Here is a 17,159-nt window from a genome sequence, read left to right on the forward strand (position 1 = left end):
TGTGGCTCCAAAATGTAAGGTCAAGTCATCAGCATTTAAGCAGCCAGCAATAAACAACAAGACAATTAAAAATAAACAAATTTACTGAGAAATAGAAAGGGTTAGCTTTCATCAACAAAACTAGACCTTGAACTTTGCGTTAAACAAAGAAATAATTTGAGGTCTGCAGACTGACACTACTCTAACTACCTGGTACTAAACATCTCCAAAACAAGAGAGATGATCATTAATTTCAGGAAACAGGAGGTGGCGCCTACACCCTTGTAAATTAATGGTACACCAGTGGAGAGAGTGTTCTCCTTCAAGTACCTGGACATGTAAATCTCACAGGACTTCACATGGACTGAACATCACAGCACTGGTCAAGAAGCCTCAGAAGAGACTACATTACCTTAGGGCACCTTAGAAAATGGACATCTCAACAGTTCCCCCTCTCCTTTTACCACTGCTCCACTGAACGCATACTGACATATGGCATCCTGGTTTGGTTTACAAGCTGCACTGCTGCAGACAAGAAGACCCTACAGAGTCATCAGGTCTGCTTCATAAGTGATTAGAAAACAGCTACAATCTCTAGAGAACATTTACAACACCCAGTGCCTCTGCAGAATTAAGAACATTGTTAAAGACCCAGCACACTCTGGCTAATACCTTTTCACCTTGCTGCACTCTGTGGGGTGATATAGGTCCTTAAAGTCAAGTACATCAAGATTTATGAATTTATCCGAGCACCATTAAGGAACTTAATAGCAAACTCTAAGTGCAATATAATCAGTTCATATAGGAATGTGCAAACATAGACATTGTTTTTCTACTCTTCTTTTCTCATATACTATTGATTTTGCTATTAATTGTCTTTTTATTTATTGTCTCCTTTAGGTGTTAAAAATACATAATAAAGAAATGGTTACCAGTTAAATAAAAGCACATACATATTCACTGAAGAACATAATTTCTTGCACATTGTGCAATGACAATAAAGGGCATTTGATTTTGATTTGATTTTACTTACCTTGACACAAATGCACCCAAGTCTTTAAACTCAGCACCATCCACTATGATGTTGAGGTCAGTCACTTTTCTCAGGAAACTGTCACTGTCCTGCACATAGAAATAGGAGGTAGAATGTTATGCCATTTTTTTGTTTCTATTACATCCAAACAGATTAAATATAACTTAATATAATAGCTAATAATATTACTTCATTTTAAACATGTTCATTTCAAAATGTGTCAAATACAGTTGAAGAACTGATGTTACATTTTCATTTTAGCTGCTTTGCCTTTTTATGACCTAACTTGCCACCCCCCAACAAAACAACAACAAAAAACAAATGCCCTCCCCAAAAACATACCATACCAGCCATAACAAAAACCTGCTAATGTGATTCACATCCACCTGGCATTGTTGAATAATTGCTTAATTAAAATTTCCTTTAAACAAGAAAGCAACAACAATCATTAAGGAAAGACTGTGGAAAAGAAAGTCAGACTCATAAGAGCTATGGACAATCTCTGAAGAACTGATGACTTTAAAACCAGGTTTGGGGAAATAAACAAGACCAACCAAACAAGATGAAGGATGTCCATGCCCATCAAGACAAGAATAACTGTTTTATCTAGACAGCAGAGCAGTAAGACTGCTCAGTTAGCCACCTGGTGACTTCTTTGATAAGTAAGCTCTTTACATTCTATTATTTGATACTGACTGACAGAGCTGTTAAAATAATCATACATGATAACATATCTGTAAATTCTGTGCAGTCTTAAAGGCTGTTACTAGTGTGACAGCCTTTAATGTTGACAGTGGTGTTTAAGTGCCCTCTAGTGCTGAATATAGATATATCTGAACTGGGTCTGATGATGAGGCTTGGGGTTGTGTTGCCACCCTTGGTTCACTATTAGTAACATTTCCAGTCCCTTATTTTGCTTTGTGGAACAAGAAAAATACAAGGTAGCTAATAGCTTCATGACATTTGTTCTATCCTGATGTCCCTGTAATTGATAAAAGATTTTTTTCTGCATCCAGTTAAAACATCTGGCCCATTACTCCTTTACAAATGTTAACAAGCATTTAATGAAAGAGGCCATTTAAAATTGTCTTCAACATTTATGCACTTTGTTTTGTATTATACTTTTTTGGGAGATGTTTTTATTTCAGATTGTACAGAACATTTCATGATATTTCAGGTATTCATATAAATATGATTTATTGTAATAAAAATTATTTAAAGTGAAGAATTAAGGTGGATCAAGGTGTACAGCACATTTATTAAATTGTTAATTTTACAGTGTACACTGAAGTTGTATTACCTGAATCTCAGTCAGTGCAAACTCAACTTGAAATGAGAGAAAGCGACAGTGACCAGAGAGTCTGTACTGTTGTATGGTCTCCCTTTTCCCTAAAAAGGGGGAAATTATACAAAAGCCACAATTAATACATAACTCATTCACACAATAAATCAGTTATAAACTGTAAGGAAAAGCTGTATGGATGGATATGATGGAACATACATACAAGTAAGTGCTATGTGTTCCACATTAGCCAGGGCTTTATTCTGACAATAGATAGGTCAGTATTAAGGATACTGTCATGAGGATATGTATTTAATAAAAAGAGCACTAAGCACTTCTGAAAGTCACTCTGGACTTGGGAGCATGCTAAATGCCAAAAATGCATAATATAAATTGAAGATGAATCGACAAATATGGATGTCAAACCTGTGCCATAGGGCAGACCTGAATTTATGCTCCCTCTGAGACTTCCACAGTTTACAAATAGGCAAGTCTTTAGATTAGGCAGTGTGGGGAAATTACCTTCTTTTTTAAATGTGCAAGCCTACACTCTCCATTAAGTGCATTATATATCCACTCTTTTTTAAGATCCATTTTCTTTGGTAGACCCTTAGATCAGTAAGCACTTGTGGAAAACTTTTCTATTAGTAATGGCTGAAAATTTACCATCATGCTGTAAACAAGTAATCTTGCACACCAACAGGAAAATTGGCTGACTGATCAATATAAAAACACTAAGTTTGACCAAGACAGTGAGCTTCAACAGAATAGTGAGCTACACTATGGTAACTCCAGTTTTATACTTTCAGTTTTACAGGTGAAACTCTGAAATATACACCAAGTAATAGAAAACAATCTAGGCTCCTGTTTGTGAGAGAATTAAATGCAGAAATATTCTGCTTCTCCTAGGCCTTTGAAATGAATTGAATAAATCCAGTTTACATGATTGCACATTCAGAGACAAACATGATAATGCTGGCTTGTGGCTTCACTGCTCATCTTCATGATCATTAAACACATTACTTGTAATCTACACTGTGTGCACAATTATTAGGCAAGAGAGCATTTTAACCATATCATTTTTATGCATATTTTCTGACTCCAAGCTGTATAAACTTGAATGCTTTTTGGATTTAAGCATGTCAGGTGAAGTGTATTTATGTAATGAGGGAGAGTGTGGCCTAAGGAGAGCAACACCCTATATCAAGGTTTGCATTTTTATTAGGCAGCTTCTTTTCCTCAGGCAAAATGGGCCAAAAGATATTTAACTGACTCTGAAAACTGAAAAATTGTAAAACGTCTTTCAGAGAGATGCAGCACTCTTAAAATTGCTGATACTGAGGCGTGATCACAGAACCATCTAACTTTTTGAGAAATGTGTTGAGGAAAAAAAAAAAGACGCAAATTAACTGCCAAAGACTTGAAAAGAATCAAACGTGAAGCAACCAGAAACACATTATCCTCCAGTGCTGTCATATTCCAGAACTGCAACCTACCTGCAGTGCCCAGAAGTACAAGGTGTTCAGTACTCAGAGACATGGTCAAGGTAAGGAAGGCTGAAACCCAACCACCACTGAACAAGACACATAAGGTGAAATGTCAAGACTGGGCCAAGAACTATCTGAAGACAGATTTTTCAAAGGTTTTACGGACTGATAAGACAAGAGTGACTCTTGACAGACCAGATGGATGGGCCCGTGGCTGTATCAGTAACAGGCATAGAGCTCCATTTCGACTCAGACACTAGCAAGGCAGAGGTGGGGTACTGCTATGGGCTGATATTATTAAAGATGAGCAAGTTGGACCTTGTCGGGATAAAGATGGACTCAAAATCAACTCCCAAACCTACTGCCAGTTTTTAGAAGACACTTTTTTCAAGGAGTGATACAGGAAAAAGTCTGCATCTTTCAAGAAGACCATGATTTTTATGGAGGTCAATGCTACATCGCATGCATCGAAGTACACCACTGCGTGGCTAGCCAGTAAAGGCCTAAAAAGATGAAAGAATAACAACATGGCCCCCTTCCTCACCTGACCCAAACCCTATTGATAACTTGTGGACCAGATTTATGGTGAAGGAAAACAGTACAGCTCTCTGAACAATGTCTGGGAGGCCTTGGTTGATGCTGCACAAAAGGTTGATCATCAACAGATTAAGAACTGACAGACTCCAAGTCTTATGACTGTTATTGAAAAGAAGGGTGGCTATATTGGTCACTTTTTTGGGGGGGAAGTGTCAGAAATGTTTATTTGAAAATTGAGTTGTTTGTTCATTATTCTCATTTTAACAGATATAAATAAACAAGTGAGATAGGAACATTTCCATTTTTCATTTAGTTGCCAAATAATTATGCACACAGATATTCTCCTAAGAAAGCCAAAACCTCACTTTTACTTAAATATTCAGGTTTGAGGGTTATTAACATTTTGGATTGACAGAGAGCACTGTAGTTGTTCAATAATAAAATGAATCACTATCACAAATCACTGGGACAACATGGAACATTGTCACAAAGACTGCAGTTGTCCAGTTTTCAACAACTTTGCAATTCAATCTTTTTAATTTTTTGACTTAATCATATATCGTTATATGTAAATCTTACTTTTCTCCAGGGTCTTAACACAGCACTCGGAGAGAGATATTTCACTGATTTTTGTTTGTCTTCTAAGGTCCGTCTCCATATTAGTAATTTCGGTTATCAGTTTTGAAACATCTTTCTTTAAGACTCCATCCCCTCTTTCCTTGTGGCTGCAGACAGTCTTTCTGAAAATAAGGAATGCAACGAAACACACTATTCTTGCAGAACGTAAAGACAGTTTATCATTTATACTGCAAATATTAGCTATGCTAACCTACACAGCTAGTTTACGATACTTTGATATATGAGACGCTAGCTATTGTTACGCAGTCACGGTTTTTTTTGCTACTTACAAAATACTTTGCATGACATCTCCATGTTCGGTCGAAATACTTCGCATACAGTTTTCCTGTTCAGCTTCATACATTTCGATTTCTTGCTGTAGTATCTTAATTTCCTCTTCATAACTCTGCTCCATGTTTTCCTTATAGCAGACATCATAAAATTAGTTTAGCACGACTAGTTTTAAATTTAGTAAAAACAAACCCCATTTTAACGGCTATTATTCGTCAATTACATAGCTATAGCTAACTTAGATAGCTAACCGCTAGCTATATTATTCATATTTAACCGGGCAATCATTAAGGTAGTGCGGCTATGTATCTAGCGCTAGCTAGCTAGTTAGGTTACTAACCTAGCATAGCTAACGTAAACACTTGACGTTTGTATATGCTACCAGAAGAGAAACAGTCAAGGTCCATTCAAAAATTAGGCGTTAGACTAAGATTATGTAGTCGTTAATCCCTCATTTACTTGAACGTTTTTCAAACACGTGTGTCATCTCAATTCACCCCCCGAAATCGTCTCGAATCAAGATCCGTTTGCTTTGACAAATTCAACAAAACCGCGCCAGACGACTAAACCAATCACGTGAAAAATACGGGGGTCAACAATAGAATTAAACTAAGGCTTTTCTTTGACCCACGAAAAACTGTATTGTTATAAAAATATAGTTATGTTTAATGGCTATTTTAAAGTGAACAAACGATAATATACTAAAACGTCTTAACAAATTTTAATTTAACATTACATGTAGGAACTAAAAACATCATTGGTACTACTGAGAATCTTGTTCTATGTAACACATTTCTGAGGTACATGTGAGAAATCAGGAGAGAAAGAAACGTCTTATTACTCGTGCTGTTTTGTGCCTTTAGAGACCTTGTATCGTAAGTGTGGCTACTTTTAAATTATGATGTCGCCTTGACTGGGAATTCAGTTACTTATTTTACTGGTAAAATAAAACCCAGCCTGCGAATTATATGCCAAGTTACATTAACTAAGATCCTTAACTAGCTAGCTAACTACCTAACAGCCTTCATTAATATTCGTAAATACATTCAAAGAATGCGTAATCTGCATTTATCCGGTGTACCCTTAAATTCTATTATAATACATATTTTATTTAACAAAATGCTTTACATAAATTTATAATTACAACTATTATTCGAATTAGTTACCAAACATGATGTCTGTCTTCCTAGCTAACTGCTGTACCTGGAAAGTTGGTCTTGGGAGTCCTGTGGAAATAGAGTGATGTTTGTTTGCTTTATTGTCCAGGTCAGATGCAATTTTGAAGGATGAAGCGCCTTTATGTTGGTGGCCTTGGCCACACAATATCTCAGAAAGACCTTAGAGATCGATTTGGAAAATTTGGTGAGGTCTCTGATGTGGAGATAATAACAAGAAATGATGAATATGGTAGGAGATAATGAAAATTAAATTGATGTTGTTTAATACACAGGAATGATTGTTTATATATTTTTAGCCTTGTTATTGAACTACCTGAACTACTTGAACTATGTCTTTCTTGGCATTCTTTTCAGGGGCTCCTCTGAAGACATTTGGTTATATCAATATAAATATTACTGATTCTGACTTCAAAAGATGTATGTATACTAGTTTTATTTGATAACACTATATAATAAACAATAGTATATTATAAAAGAGGACAATTTCTTTCCTTTCATAGGTGTGACTGTCTTAAACAAATCCAAATGGAAAGGCGGTACATTACAAATTGAATTGGCTAAGGAAAGCTTTTTACACAGGTCATTTTTGTAATCTTTGTTTAAGTATTTGATGTTGGTTATTTAATCTATCATAAAAACATATTGCCATTTCTTGACCTTGAAATGGATTTAAAGTAACACAGTAACCATTACTATACATGTTGCAGACTTGCCGAAGAGCGACAACAAGCAGCCAGGAAGGTTCAAACACCAGCAATTGAACCCAAAGACAAAATAGTAGAGTCTCTGAAGGCAGCTGGTGTTGAGGACTTCCACATGAAAGCAGCTGTTCCGGGCACAGAGATCCCAGGCCATAAGGTTCATCTTTATATGAAAAATGAGCTTTTGTCATAAGTTTGACTTTTGTATTTCTGCTGTTACCAGTGTTTTGCTCTTTTATCTTTGCCTTCTCTCTAGAATTGGGTTGTGAGCAAATTTGGAAGAGTCCTTCCTGTCCTTCATCTTAAATGCCAAGGGAAAAACAAAATATCCTTTTTCTTTTATCGCTTCATTATTCTTGCTTCTACTGTTGTGATTGTAATGAAGAAAATGGTATTTGTCTGTACAAGACTCAAGACTAACTTCACCAATTTATTTTTGATTAATACTAAATTTACTTGCACAAAAAACAATCCACAGCACTATATAGCCAGTCCATGCATAGTGCCTTAAGTCCATATAATGTCTGATTAGGTTTTTGTACAAATTCCTACAATACAAATGGGATTTTAGACAATCAGCTTGAGTGTGTGTTAGGGCTGGGTCTAGCCAACTAGCTTACAATATGATACAATAAAAGCTCAGAACATATTGTAAAATAATGCTACTTAAGTGGTACTGTTTAGGTTACTAATTTCATTGAATGCCCATTGATTACCTTTAACAACTAAGCATGGGCCAGTAACTTGAATGCAGAATTTGAATACAAAATACTTTAAAATAGATTTTTCCAAGAGATCACGTCCTATAACATAAACTCATATATTGCATATATTGCTCAACAATAAATAGGTATTTCACCTTCACTGATTGAAATGTAGAAATGGGTATAAATACATAGGTATCCAAATAAATATTGATGTCAGAGTTTAAATATCGATACAAGATTTAGTTTTGATGCAGAAACATTAAAAACAGAATTTAATTGTAGCCTTGGCAAAGCTGTAGTGTATTTTATTCTATGTTATAATGTTAAGTTGCATTTATTTCTGAACAGTTATCATGGACTAAGAATGCTATTATAAGATGGATGCAATTTACATAAGCATGCTGTTTGTATTGAAACTACTTGTCAACTCTGTAGTTAGAACTTTAAATTTGTATATTGCACTTTTTACTGTGAATATATATCATGCATGCCCAAGGGTTTAAATAATTTTATTAAGATATTTGATATTTGTCATAACTTTTATTTGACTTAACTAATTTTCAAGTCTTTAAATATGATCCATCAAAGCACTGCCACAATATCAAGAAACTGGACCCTAAAGAGGATTCCACTTCAGTGTCCAAATTGACATGGGAGTTAGATGCTTGGAATGATGAAATCAGCAAGAAGAGAAGAGGAGAGTTCCCCCCACAGAAAAAGATCCTTAAGAAGAGCAAAATTGATTCTGTCACAAGAACAACTCCATGTGAAATTCGCAAAGTGGCTGCCAGTGAGAAGAGGATTTCGGTTCGGGTTACACAAGATGATACCATGGCAAAAGAGGAGTTAAACCCTCTTGGACAGAAACACATGTATGTTCCTTTGGCAAAAGGAAAGCCAAACTATCTTGGACAGAAACACACATGTGTTTTGGATAGTGATGCTGACTCGGAGGATGAAATAAGGATACTGGTTGCACAAGCGCGTTTACAAGATCGAAAATTAGTCACTACAGAAGACGATGATAAATTAGAGGTGGTTGGAGATGACTTTGTGGTGAAGTCCACCATGTTCTGTGGTGGAGGGGAAAATGACCTGAAAACTAAACTTGAATTAACATTAAATATTGATGAGGAATATGACTCAGCTGACACAGATGAAATACTCACTCAGAACAAGAATGCAAGTAATACTGATTGCCTAACCAAATATGTACCAGTCAGTGAATACACTCTTCCAAAATCCAGTAAAGATAAAGTTAAAGGGAAGAAGAAAGATGCCAAGAAGGATGCAAAGCCTAGCACAGAGTCGGATCTTAGTGATGAATCGTCTAGTGAAAGTTTAGATTCTGAATATAGAGCTATGATGGGTAACTGCCATAGGCTGGACCTCTCTCTAGCGGATTTGGAACATCTTGTTCAAAACTTGGAGGAAGCGGCCTCAGACGAACGTAACGATGAGTTGAGTGACCTGACAACTGGGCCTAGTGACCTGCCCAAAGCATCACCAAGCTCTGAAACAATGCCTATAAAAGCAGCATCAAAAAAGAGGGGTAATAACCCAGAGGATATCTTGGCTTCTCTCTTTGAACCTGACTTTGAGAAAGAGGAGAAAAAGAAAAATATTGCAAAATTATCTCTTCCTGCTTTTATTGGTTCTAAGGACCTTTTTGATTCAGTTCCTGTATCTTCAAGGTCAAGGCTCAAAAGACCAGCAGGATATATGGCCAGTGAACCTAAAGGAGAATCCAAAAAACTCAAACAAGACTCAAAAACCTTGTCAAAGCAACGTGCCTTAGAAGGTAGAAGCAAAAATCAGATGTCTGAACCTTTGCATCAAGAAGACGCAGTTGCAACAGGAGGCCCGGTTCGATCCATCCCCACAGAGAAAGAGGAAAAAAGGACTCCGCTTCCCCATACTGGTTCTTCATCTAAATGTTGTTCATCTAGCGATGAAATGGAGAGTGATGGTTCTAACAGCTCCCTATCCACAGAATCAGAGACAAGTGAAGAGGAAAATAATAGCTCAAATGTAGTTCTTGGGGCCGTGGATGTCCCCAGTTCTAAACAGACCCACGTAAATGCTGCATCACCATTTCAGCAATCAACTGCTTCAGACCTACTCAAGCAGCAACAGGATAACCTAAAACGTCTTGCCGCCCTAGAGCAGAGGCAGAAAGAGGCGGAGCAACAGAAAAAACTTATTCAAGGAGCTCTTTCTACATTGGTGCGTAACATGAGCATACACACTATTAGTTCTTTGCTTATAAAAAGCCTCAGCTAGTCTGGTGTAGCATATAAAAGCAGAGTAGCAGAAATCCAGTGATCTGTGTAGTGTACATAGTACAGTGTAGGATAAGGACAATCCTGACTTTGAAAAATACATTCTGACTTCTGTGTGATAGACATCTGACCATACAAAAATAAGTAAAATCACTGTTTTCAAATTGTTATAATTCTCATTTTAAGGATTACCCAAATGCAAACAAAGGGAAGCACATTGTGTTTGATTCTGATGAGGAAGTTAATGATGACAAGGAAAACCCTACAGTCCAGAAAAAGAGCCTATTTGAGGAGTCCTCGCTGTCTGACGTGGAAGATGGATCAGGAGCTCAAGGGAAAAAAGGCATCAAAGAAAAGGTAAGATACCGGAAGCATAGCTGAGCATTATTTACTTCTGGTTGGTTTATTATTGTCGTTTTTATTGTTCCCTTTATTCTTGTTGCTCCCTTAATTCTGTAGGAGTTCTCAAAGGCAGGGTGTAGCAAATTGTTTGATAGCAGTGAGGATGAAGACGGCGGCAAAGAGGAAGATCGTTTCTGGATAAAACCCCAATTTGAAGGCAAAGCCGGGCAAAAGGTGAATTTGTAATCACTGTTCAGATGATCTGCGTTCATGTTCCGATACAGATTGTGCTTCATTCCTACCCATAAAGGTAGTAAAAAAAAAAAAGTGGCACATTTCCTGTACTGTCTGTTTTTCTTACATGAGTTTTGATTTTCTTTAGTTAATGGAATTACAATACAGATTCGGAACAGATTCAAGGTTTCAGATGGACGCAAAGTTTCTGGAAAGCGATGGTGAAACAGAGGAACCAGGTCTGCTGGCCCCTCTTGATCTGAGTTATATGCAGTAGTTGTGTGTTACTGGATGTGTGTTTGCTATAGTCCCACTATATAGTGCTATAGTTTGCTAGTGGGGACATTTGGGAGCTGTCAAGTGATTTATCCAATCATTTTTCTTCATGAGGATAATTTGCTTTGGTTTGTTGCTTTATTTGAATTCATCTTTCATAACTGTTGCTCTATGCAAAACATTTAAGATGGACATGTTAAGAAATACTTAATTAGATCACCTTTTGAAGTGTGGAAAAAATATTGGTTCCTTTTGATACTTTTTTTTTTTTTTTTAGTAAATTTTAAAACATGTTTCTACAATGATTCAGTTTAAATGACTGCTTGTTGTCATTTAAGTAAAAGTGCAGCAAGAATATCACTGTGTACATGCAGTTTAACTTTGAACATCTAGTTTCATAATGCATCTCTAAGGCCATTTCATTGAAATGATGGTTAAAGCTGAAGAGGTGCACTCTTGTCTTTGGACACTCACTAATACTAACCACTGTAAACCTTCACATTTCTCTTCACTTGGTTTGGTGTGTTCAGATGCAGAATCTTCTGAAATGGCACCTGAACAGGATCTCATCAAAGAGAAGAAGAAAAACCTATCCATCCTACAGAGCGTTCTTAATGTAAGCATTCAGCCAAGTAACATGAGTAAAGCACAAGGGAAAAGAAAGACCTTCAGGTAAGAGCTGCACTATTTAGATTGAGTGTAATGCAATATACATAAAATATTTCAGGTGGCCGGTATGAAAATCAGCCTGTCTCAGAGGTGACTGAATCATGTCAGCAGATCATCAGATTTCTAAAATGCTGTTTTATACGATTGTCAACTAAACTGTAATCTTACCTAATCATATGACCCTTGTGTAATTTCAGAGTATTGCTGTATTTTTTTTTTAAACCAGAATGTTCACTAGTTATTTCATCACTTACTCCAGAATGACTTTTTTAACAAGTTCTTGACATGTCATTGTAGGGGTTTTCATAGAGAACTGGCATATACTTTAAGCTTGAATGTCTCTATTTTGCATTGCAGGGATATATCAGCCTTGCATTACGACCCAACAGAAGAGGCACACACAGCTTTTGAAACCAAAACAGAACCACCAAAAAAAGAAAGGCATGTTTAACCTTGGTGTGGGGTTTTTTTTTTTTGGGGGGGGGGGGGGGGGTTGTCTTTGGCTGGCTTGAAAGCTACATTAATTACTGTCTAATTACTTGTTTGTCTCCACACAGTAAAGCTGCAAGACGAAAGAAACGCGAGGAGGCAAAGAAACTTCCAGAAGTTTCTAACAAGATTTATTATGATGTGATGGTGGACTTGAAAGAGTCCTTTGGTGCGCTGAAAGAGAGCGAAGGTGACAAGGCAGAAGTTCCATGGGACAAACAGGATGATGAGGATGAAGCAACAGGCGAATACACGCACTTGCCGTCTTTCTCATCCAAGTTCGAAACCCAGAAAGATGCATCATGTGGTTTTAAGTTCTCTTTTTTTGGAGATAATACAGTATCAGATACCATCCCTAATACAGGTGAGCTTTTCTGTTTCTGGGCTTCCCATACACACAATCTTGGGGCAAATAATAAATATCCTATCAAAAAGTTTGAAAAGAATGAAATTTTCAGATTGAAATATCTGTGGTCTTAATTACCCTTTATTATCAATATTATACAAATAGTCAGTATCTTTTTTAAGTTTCTCAAGGCAAGGCAAGAGAGCAAGATGTGCAAGAACGATATATAACAAAGCACTGTGGTGAGCAGAAACAAATTTTGAGGTTTAGAGACGCAGCAGAATAGCACTTTCACTCTGGGCGTCCTTAGCACACAGCACCGAGCAGTAATGCGATGAACGCGTGCTCCTGTGGGCTTTAAATAGAGGGAGAAAGCAAAGGAGCCAAACAATGCTCAGGTGCAAGCAGTCACCAATCAGGAGATTGGGAGTGGAGCAGGTGGTGTGTGTGTGGGTGTATGTGGGTGTGTGACACATGTCCCTTGAGCATGGTGCCTGGTGCACTGTGACAGCAAGTTTATTTATAAAATTAAAAACTATTTAAAGTGAACACATTTCAAAAAAAGATTTAAATAAACTAGTAGCTAAAAGAAATTGTTAAAATTAAAGTGCTAAAGAGGTTTGTTTTATTACTGTCTAATTTTTGTTGTCGCGCTTGGATATTTACATGAAGCATAGTAGTAGCTGTGTAATTTCATTTCATAAATAAGAATTGATTTAACTGAGAAAATTGATGAATTGTTTGTCATTTTGCGTGGTAGATATTTGATACTATAAGACAATTGTAACTTAATTGGAAATGACAATATTGGTCAAACAAATCAGCATTTTCTCCCAAATCCTTCAGGGCTATCCAAATAAAATGTGTACCAAAAGAACTCTTAATCTCAGAAATCGTTTTAACACGTGGCACTTGTCTGTTCAGCTGAATACAAAATTGAGACTTTGAAAGGGGCGAAAATGCCATGGCACGTGGACCCTCGTTTCCAGGACAGCAGTTCAGAGGATGAAGATGTGGAGGAGGAAGAGGAAACGAAAGACCAGACAGCCTCCATCACCACCACCACTCAGTAAGCTTTAATATGGAGCTAATGATCTTCGCCTGTTGTCTCTAGTGTTTGTTCCTTTTTTTAGCATGCTGTGTTGTTCAATAGACAATTTTTTAACTTTAAATATTTTTCCTTTTTGTTTTTTTTTTTGGTCATTTTTAAGGTTGATACTCATTTTATGAGTTTCAGTGCCAAGATACACTGCAGATCAAAATTAGAGAACAACACACAATTTGCTAAATGTCAAGGTCACTGTGTAGTCCTATGTGAATATATCCTAACATGAGTAAAAGAGCAGTATTTTAAGCTTATTTCATGAGTTGTAGTATATATTCTAAAGCACTGTATAAAAAACTTAAATGAGATAATTGAAAAAGAACACTGATCGAATTTAGAGAACATTTTCAGATACTTGCAAGTTATTGGTGTTAATTTGGCACCTGGTGCTAATTTCCTTATCTGACAAACCCTATTTAACCGGCAGCCTAATTTTCCAGTTTTCACTGACTTTGCAAGATGGTGAGCCATTCCAAAGTGACTGAAACCCTCCGGCAGCAGGTTGTCCAGATGAAGGCCAAAGGCGTGACCCTATCAGCCATAGCAAGAGAAGTTGGTCATTCCAAGTCTGTGATTTCTAGAATATTGCATCTTCACATCACAAACTCATTCAAGTCCCCCAAGAAGGCTGGTCGCCCATAAAAGACAAATGCAAGAGAGGACAGGATAATGTGGAGAATCCCCATGGGTAATCGGTGCAAACATTGCAGCTAGAATTGCTCACCGGTTCAGCACTGAACAGCGTAAGGATCTGTCTCGTCATACAGTGTCTCGACGTTTAAGAGCATTTGGAGTGAAAACCCACTCTGCAGTGACCAAACCTCTCATGAGCAGAAAGAATCAAAAGGCTAGACTAACCTTTGCTGAGGAGCATGTTGTGTGGACAGAGGAGAAGTGGTCCAGAGTTCACTTTAGTGATGAAAGCAAATGTAATTTATTTGGGTCTAATGGGAAACATGTTCGTCGACAAACTAGGGAAAGACTGAACCCAGAGTGTGTAAAGAAGTCAGTTAAAGGTGGAGGAGGAAGTGTCATAGTTTGGGGAATATTTTCGGCAGCAGGAGTTGGACCTCTCATACAGCTACATGGCAGAGTTAATGCAAGTGTGTATCAGAACCGTCTTCAACAACAGGTGGTTCTTTCCTTGTGTTCATCACTCAATCAGCCAGCAATTTTCATACAGGACAATGCCCCTTGTCACAACAAAACGGGTAAAGCAGTTCCTTGAAAAAGAAAACATTGAAACAATGAAATGGCCAGCCCAGAGTCCTGATCTAAACCCAGTATAAAACCTCTGGAAAATCGTTGGTGACAAAGTTATGGCCAAGAAACCAACAACAGTCACCAAACTGGAAGAGACTACAAGAAGAGTGGACCAAAATCATACCAGAGCAGTGCGAGACTAATGATGTCCTGTGGCCGCAGATGTACTGAAGTCATTCAAAGCAACGGCCTGTATACTTCCTACTGATTGGTGACTGTTGGAACCTTCAGAAAACTTGGTTGTAATCTTTCTCTGTGCTAGTCATTGCTGTTCTCTAATTTTGATCATTGTGTTTTCTGCAAAATAAAGGTTTTATGTTGAAATACCTTGGATATTTTGTAAAACACTGTTCTAGTGGCATGGTATACTCCTAACAAAAAATCCTTCAAATGTTCTCTAATTTTGATCTCCAGTGTAGATGCAGAAATACTAGTTCACTTATTCCCTCTTGTACTTTCTCCCCATCACAGAGAGCTGGCCCCGACAAAAAAGCTTTTCTTTTTCTACGAAGGGGACATAAGGTTAAAGGGTAAGATGTGTGTCTTTCATTTTTTGTTTGCAGTTACATTGTTTGAAGAATGACTGACTGAAATCTCTATTATTCACATTTTTCACCTCAGAGGGGCCTGGTATGTTCTATAGGAATGAGAGACTGGAAGACCAGAGAGATTCATGGGAGGAAAGGAGAGCAGGACTTATAGCGGTAGGGCAATTAGTAAAACTATGCACCAGTCATAAAACAGCGCACCGCAGAATCAGTGCGTGAGGCTGCTAATGTTGTGGAGTGGTTGGCTTCATGAGAACTCAGATTTCATCGTTTTATCTCTACAGGACTACCGGAAGAAGCACAAGGATGCCCAAAGAAGACAAAATGTAAAAGTAAAAAGCTGAATTACCTGCAAAACTACTCTGACTTAATTTACTCAGCAAAAGGACTTTGTATAATTTCCTTTTTTTGAGATTAAGATGTTACTTCAGGCAAATCTGCAAACCTAAATAATGAGATTTCATTTATATAGTAAAACTAATTTAAATTTAATACCGGAATGTATTAAATTCATGTTCATAAATGTAAATGGTATCCTTTCTTTGTAATTAAACTTAACATTTTCACCACTGGATGTCAGAGTTACTGTAGCATTTAGGTATAGTGTTCCCTCAGCTTTCTGTTTGTTTTATTATATATATATTAGTGGGTGTGTGTGTTTTCTCTTTCACTGCAGATGCTACAAATGTATATATTTCCCAAGATTTTAACATAAAATGCAGTGTTGTTAATTATGTTCTTTGTTTATATCTTTTACTTGAAATTCAGTAAGAATGTAGTCTTTTAATAGGTCTTCAGTTGTCATACAGATCTCCAAGCAATGCCTCTTAGCTTGGCCCTAGCTGTTTCACAATGTGTATGAAACATAAAACGGCTTTAATATTTGCTGTCAGGGTGCCTGACATTCTTATTGGTAGATAAGTGTTCATTTATCACTCACCCTTTTGTGAAACGGCATGAACACTTTATGAGTCTAATCCCACATTAATGAGAGAGCTAGTCCAGGTTAGGTAAGATTTCAGACGTATGTCACTCAATCGTATGTCACTCGGGAAGTAGCTATAATATCTGGTCCATATATATAAAATGTAGTTTGTAGCTTATACTTGCATACAATGGGAACTCAAGTTGTCATAAATAGCTACAGTGTAGGTTATTATGATTACTATTGTTTGGGAAAGATACGTATATTACTGGTTAAACCATAACAGATTACAATACTGCTGAAAAGTAAGTTCCTTTTGTGTCCACGGTATGTCTTTACATAGTACTCAATCATAGCCACTTATGAACAAGTTTTAAACATTAATGCACTATATGAAACGCTCAGGCATTCAGTACCATTTACGGATTTTCAACATTGTTAAAGGTCAGTAAGAGTGCTCTGTATGTGCGAGAGAGCGTAGACAGGTGACTACGTGCCGTGTTCGAGCCATACTGGCCCCTTCCTCTAGCTTCCCTCGGCATGCATAAACAGGACGCTGGCGTTTCCTATTTCACTAGGTGCGCTGACGTCACAGCCGCCTGTGAGTGTCGGGTGTCTGTGAAAAAAGGAGGCGGGGACAACTGCTGTCTGCTGTGACATAACGCTCCACTAACGGCTCAGCTGCCATTTTGTGCTAGCGGAATGGATATAGCAGCGTGGTTGATGTATTGAGTAAAGTATGAGCAGTGGGTTGCAGTTGTTAAAATGATCAAATGAACCTTGTGGTATGTGGTAATCATTTTGAAAGAGATTAGGTTCCCCTCAGTGTTAGCTTCCTTAAACATTTTTATCCGCCCACATATTTAT

The 17,159-nt window shown here is 37.3% G+C and overlaps 2 protein-coding genes across 3 annotated transcripts in view; one reads left to right on the forward strand and one right to left on the reverse strand.

The window, feature by feature from the left end:
* The window catches only part of cenpp (centromere protein P), a 55,978-nt gene extending 50,202 nt beyond the window's left edge, over positions 1–5,776 (reverse strand). The window contains exons 1-5 of one of the 2 annotated variants that reach the window (XM_027015257.2): positions 5,687–5,776; positions 5,227–5,357; positions 4,898–5,058; positions 2,313–2,401; positions 1,013–1,101 (exon numbers count right to left, since the gene is read on the reverse strand). In XM_027015257.2, the coding sequence (XP_026871058.2) occupies positions 1,013–1,101; positions 2,313–2,401; positions 4,898–5,058; positions 5,227–5,351 (464 nt within the window). In that variant the 5' untranslated portion in view covers positions 5,352–5,357; positions 5,687–5,776. The other variant, XM_027015258.2, reaches the window with a different exon arrangement.
* Positions 5,777–6,026: 250 nt separating this feature from the next.
* Positions 6,027–16,037, forward strand: nol8 (nucleolar protein 8). The gene is made up of 17 exons (XM_027015286.2): positions 6,027–6,102; positions 6,494–6,634; positions 6,760–6,822; positions 6,906–6,984; positions 7,113–7,263; positions 7,363–7,431; positions 8,378–10,039; positions 10,282–10,452; positions 10,555–10,671; positions 10,820–10,910; positions 11,478–11,619; positions 11,974–12,057; positions 12,174–12,469; positions 13,376–13,520; positions 15,291–15,349; positions 15,441–15,523; positions 15,652–16,037. The coding sequence occupies exons 2-17, from the start codon at positions 6,514–6,516 to the stop codon at positions 15,709–15,711; spliced, it is 3,393 nt and encodes a 1,130-aa protein (XP_026871087.2). The 5' UTR covers positions 6,027–6,102; positions 6,494–6,513; the 3' UTR covers positions 15,712–16,037.
* The last annotated feature ends 1,122 nt before the right edge of the window (positions 16,038–17,159 follow it).

Source organism: Electrophorus electricus, chromosome 20 (genome assembly GCF_013358815.1).
Source record: "Electrophorus electricus isolate fEleEle1 chromosome 20, fEleEle1.pri, whole genome shotgun sequence".
NCBI classification, from domain to species: Eukaryota; Metazoa; Chordata; class Actinopteri; order Gymnotiformes; family Gymnotidae; genus Electrophorus; species Electrophorus electricus.

Excerpts from the sequence above, each read along its gene's own strand:
- nol8 (XM_027015286.2), top strand. The coding sequence starts at position 6,514 with ATGAAGCGCCTTTATGTTGGTGGCCTTGGCCACACAATATCTCAGAAA. Across the intron at positions 10,040-10,281 it reads AAGGAGCTCTTTCTACATTG|GATTACCCAAATGCAAACAA; the intron begins GTGCGTAACATG and ends TCTCATTTTAAG. Across the intron at positions 13,521-15,290 it reads TCCATCACCACCACCACTCA|AGAGCTGGCCCCGACAAAAA; the intron begins GTAAGCTTTAAT and ends TCCCCATCACAG.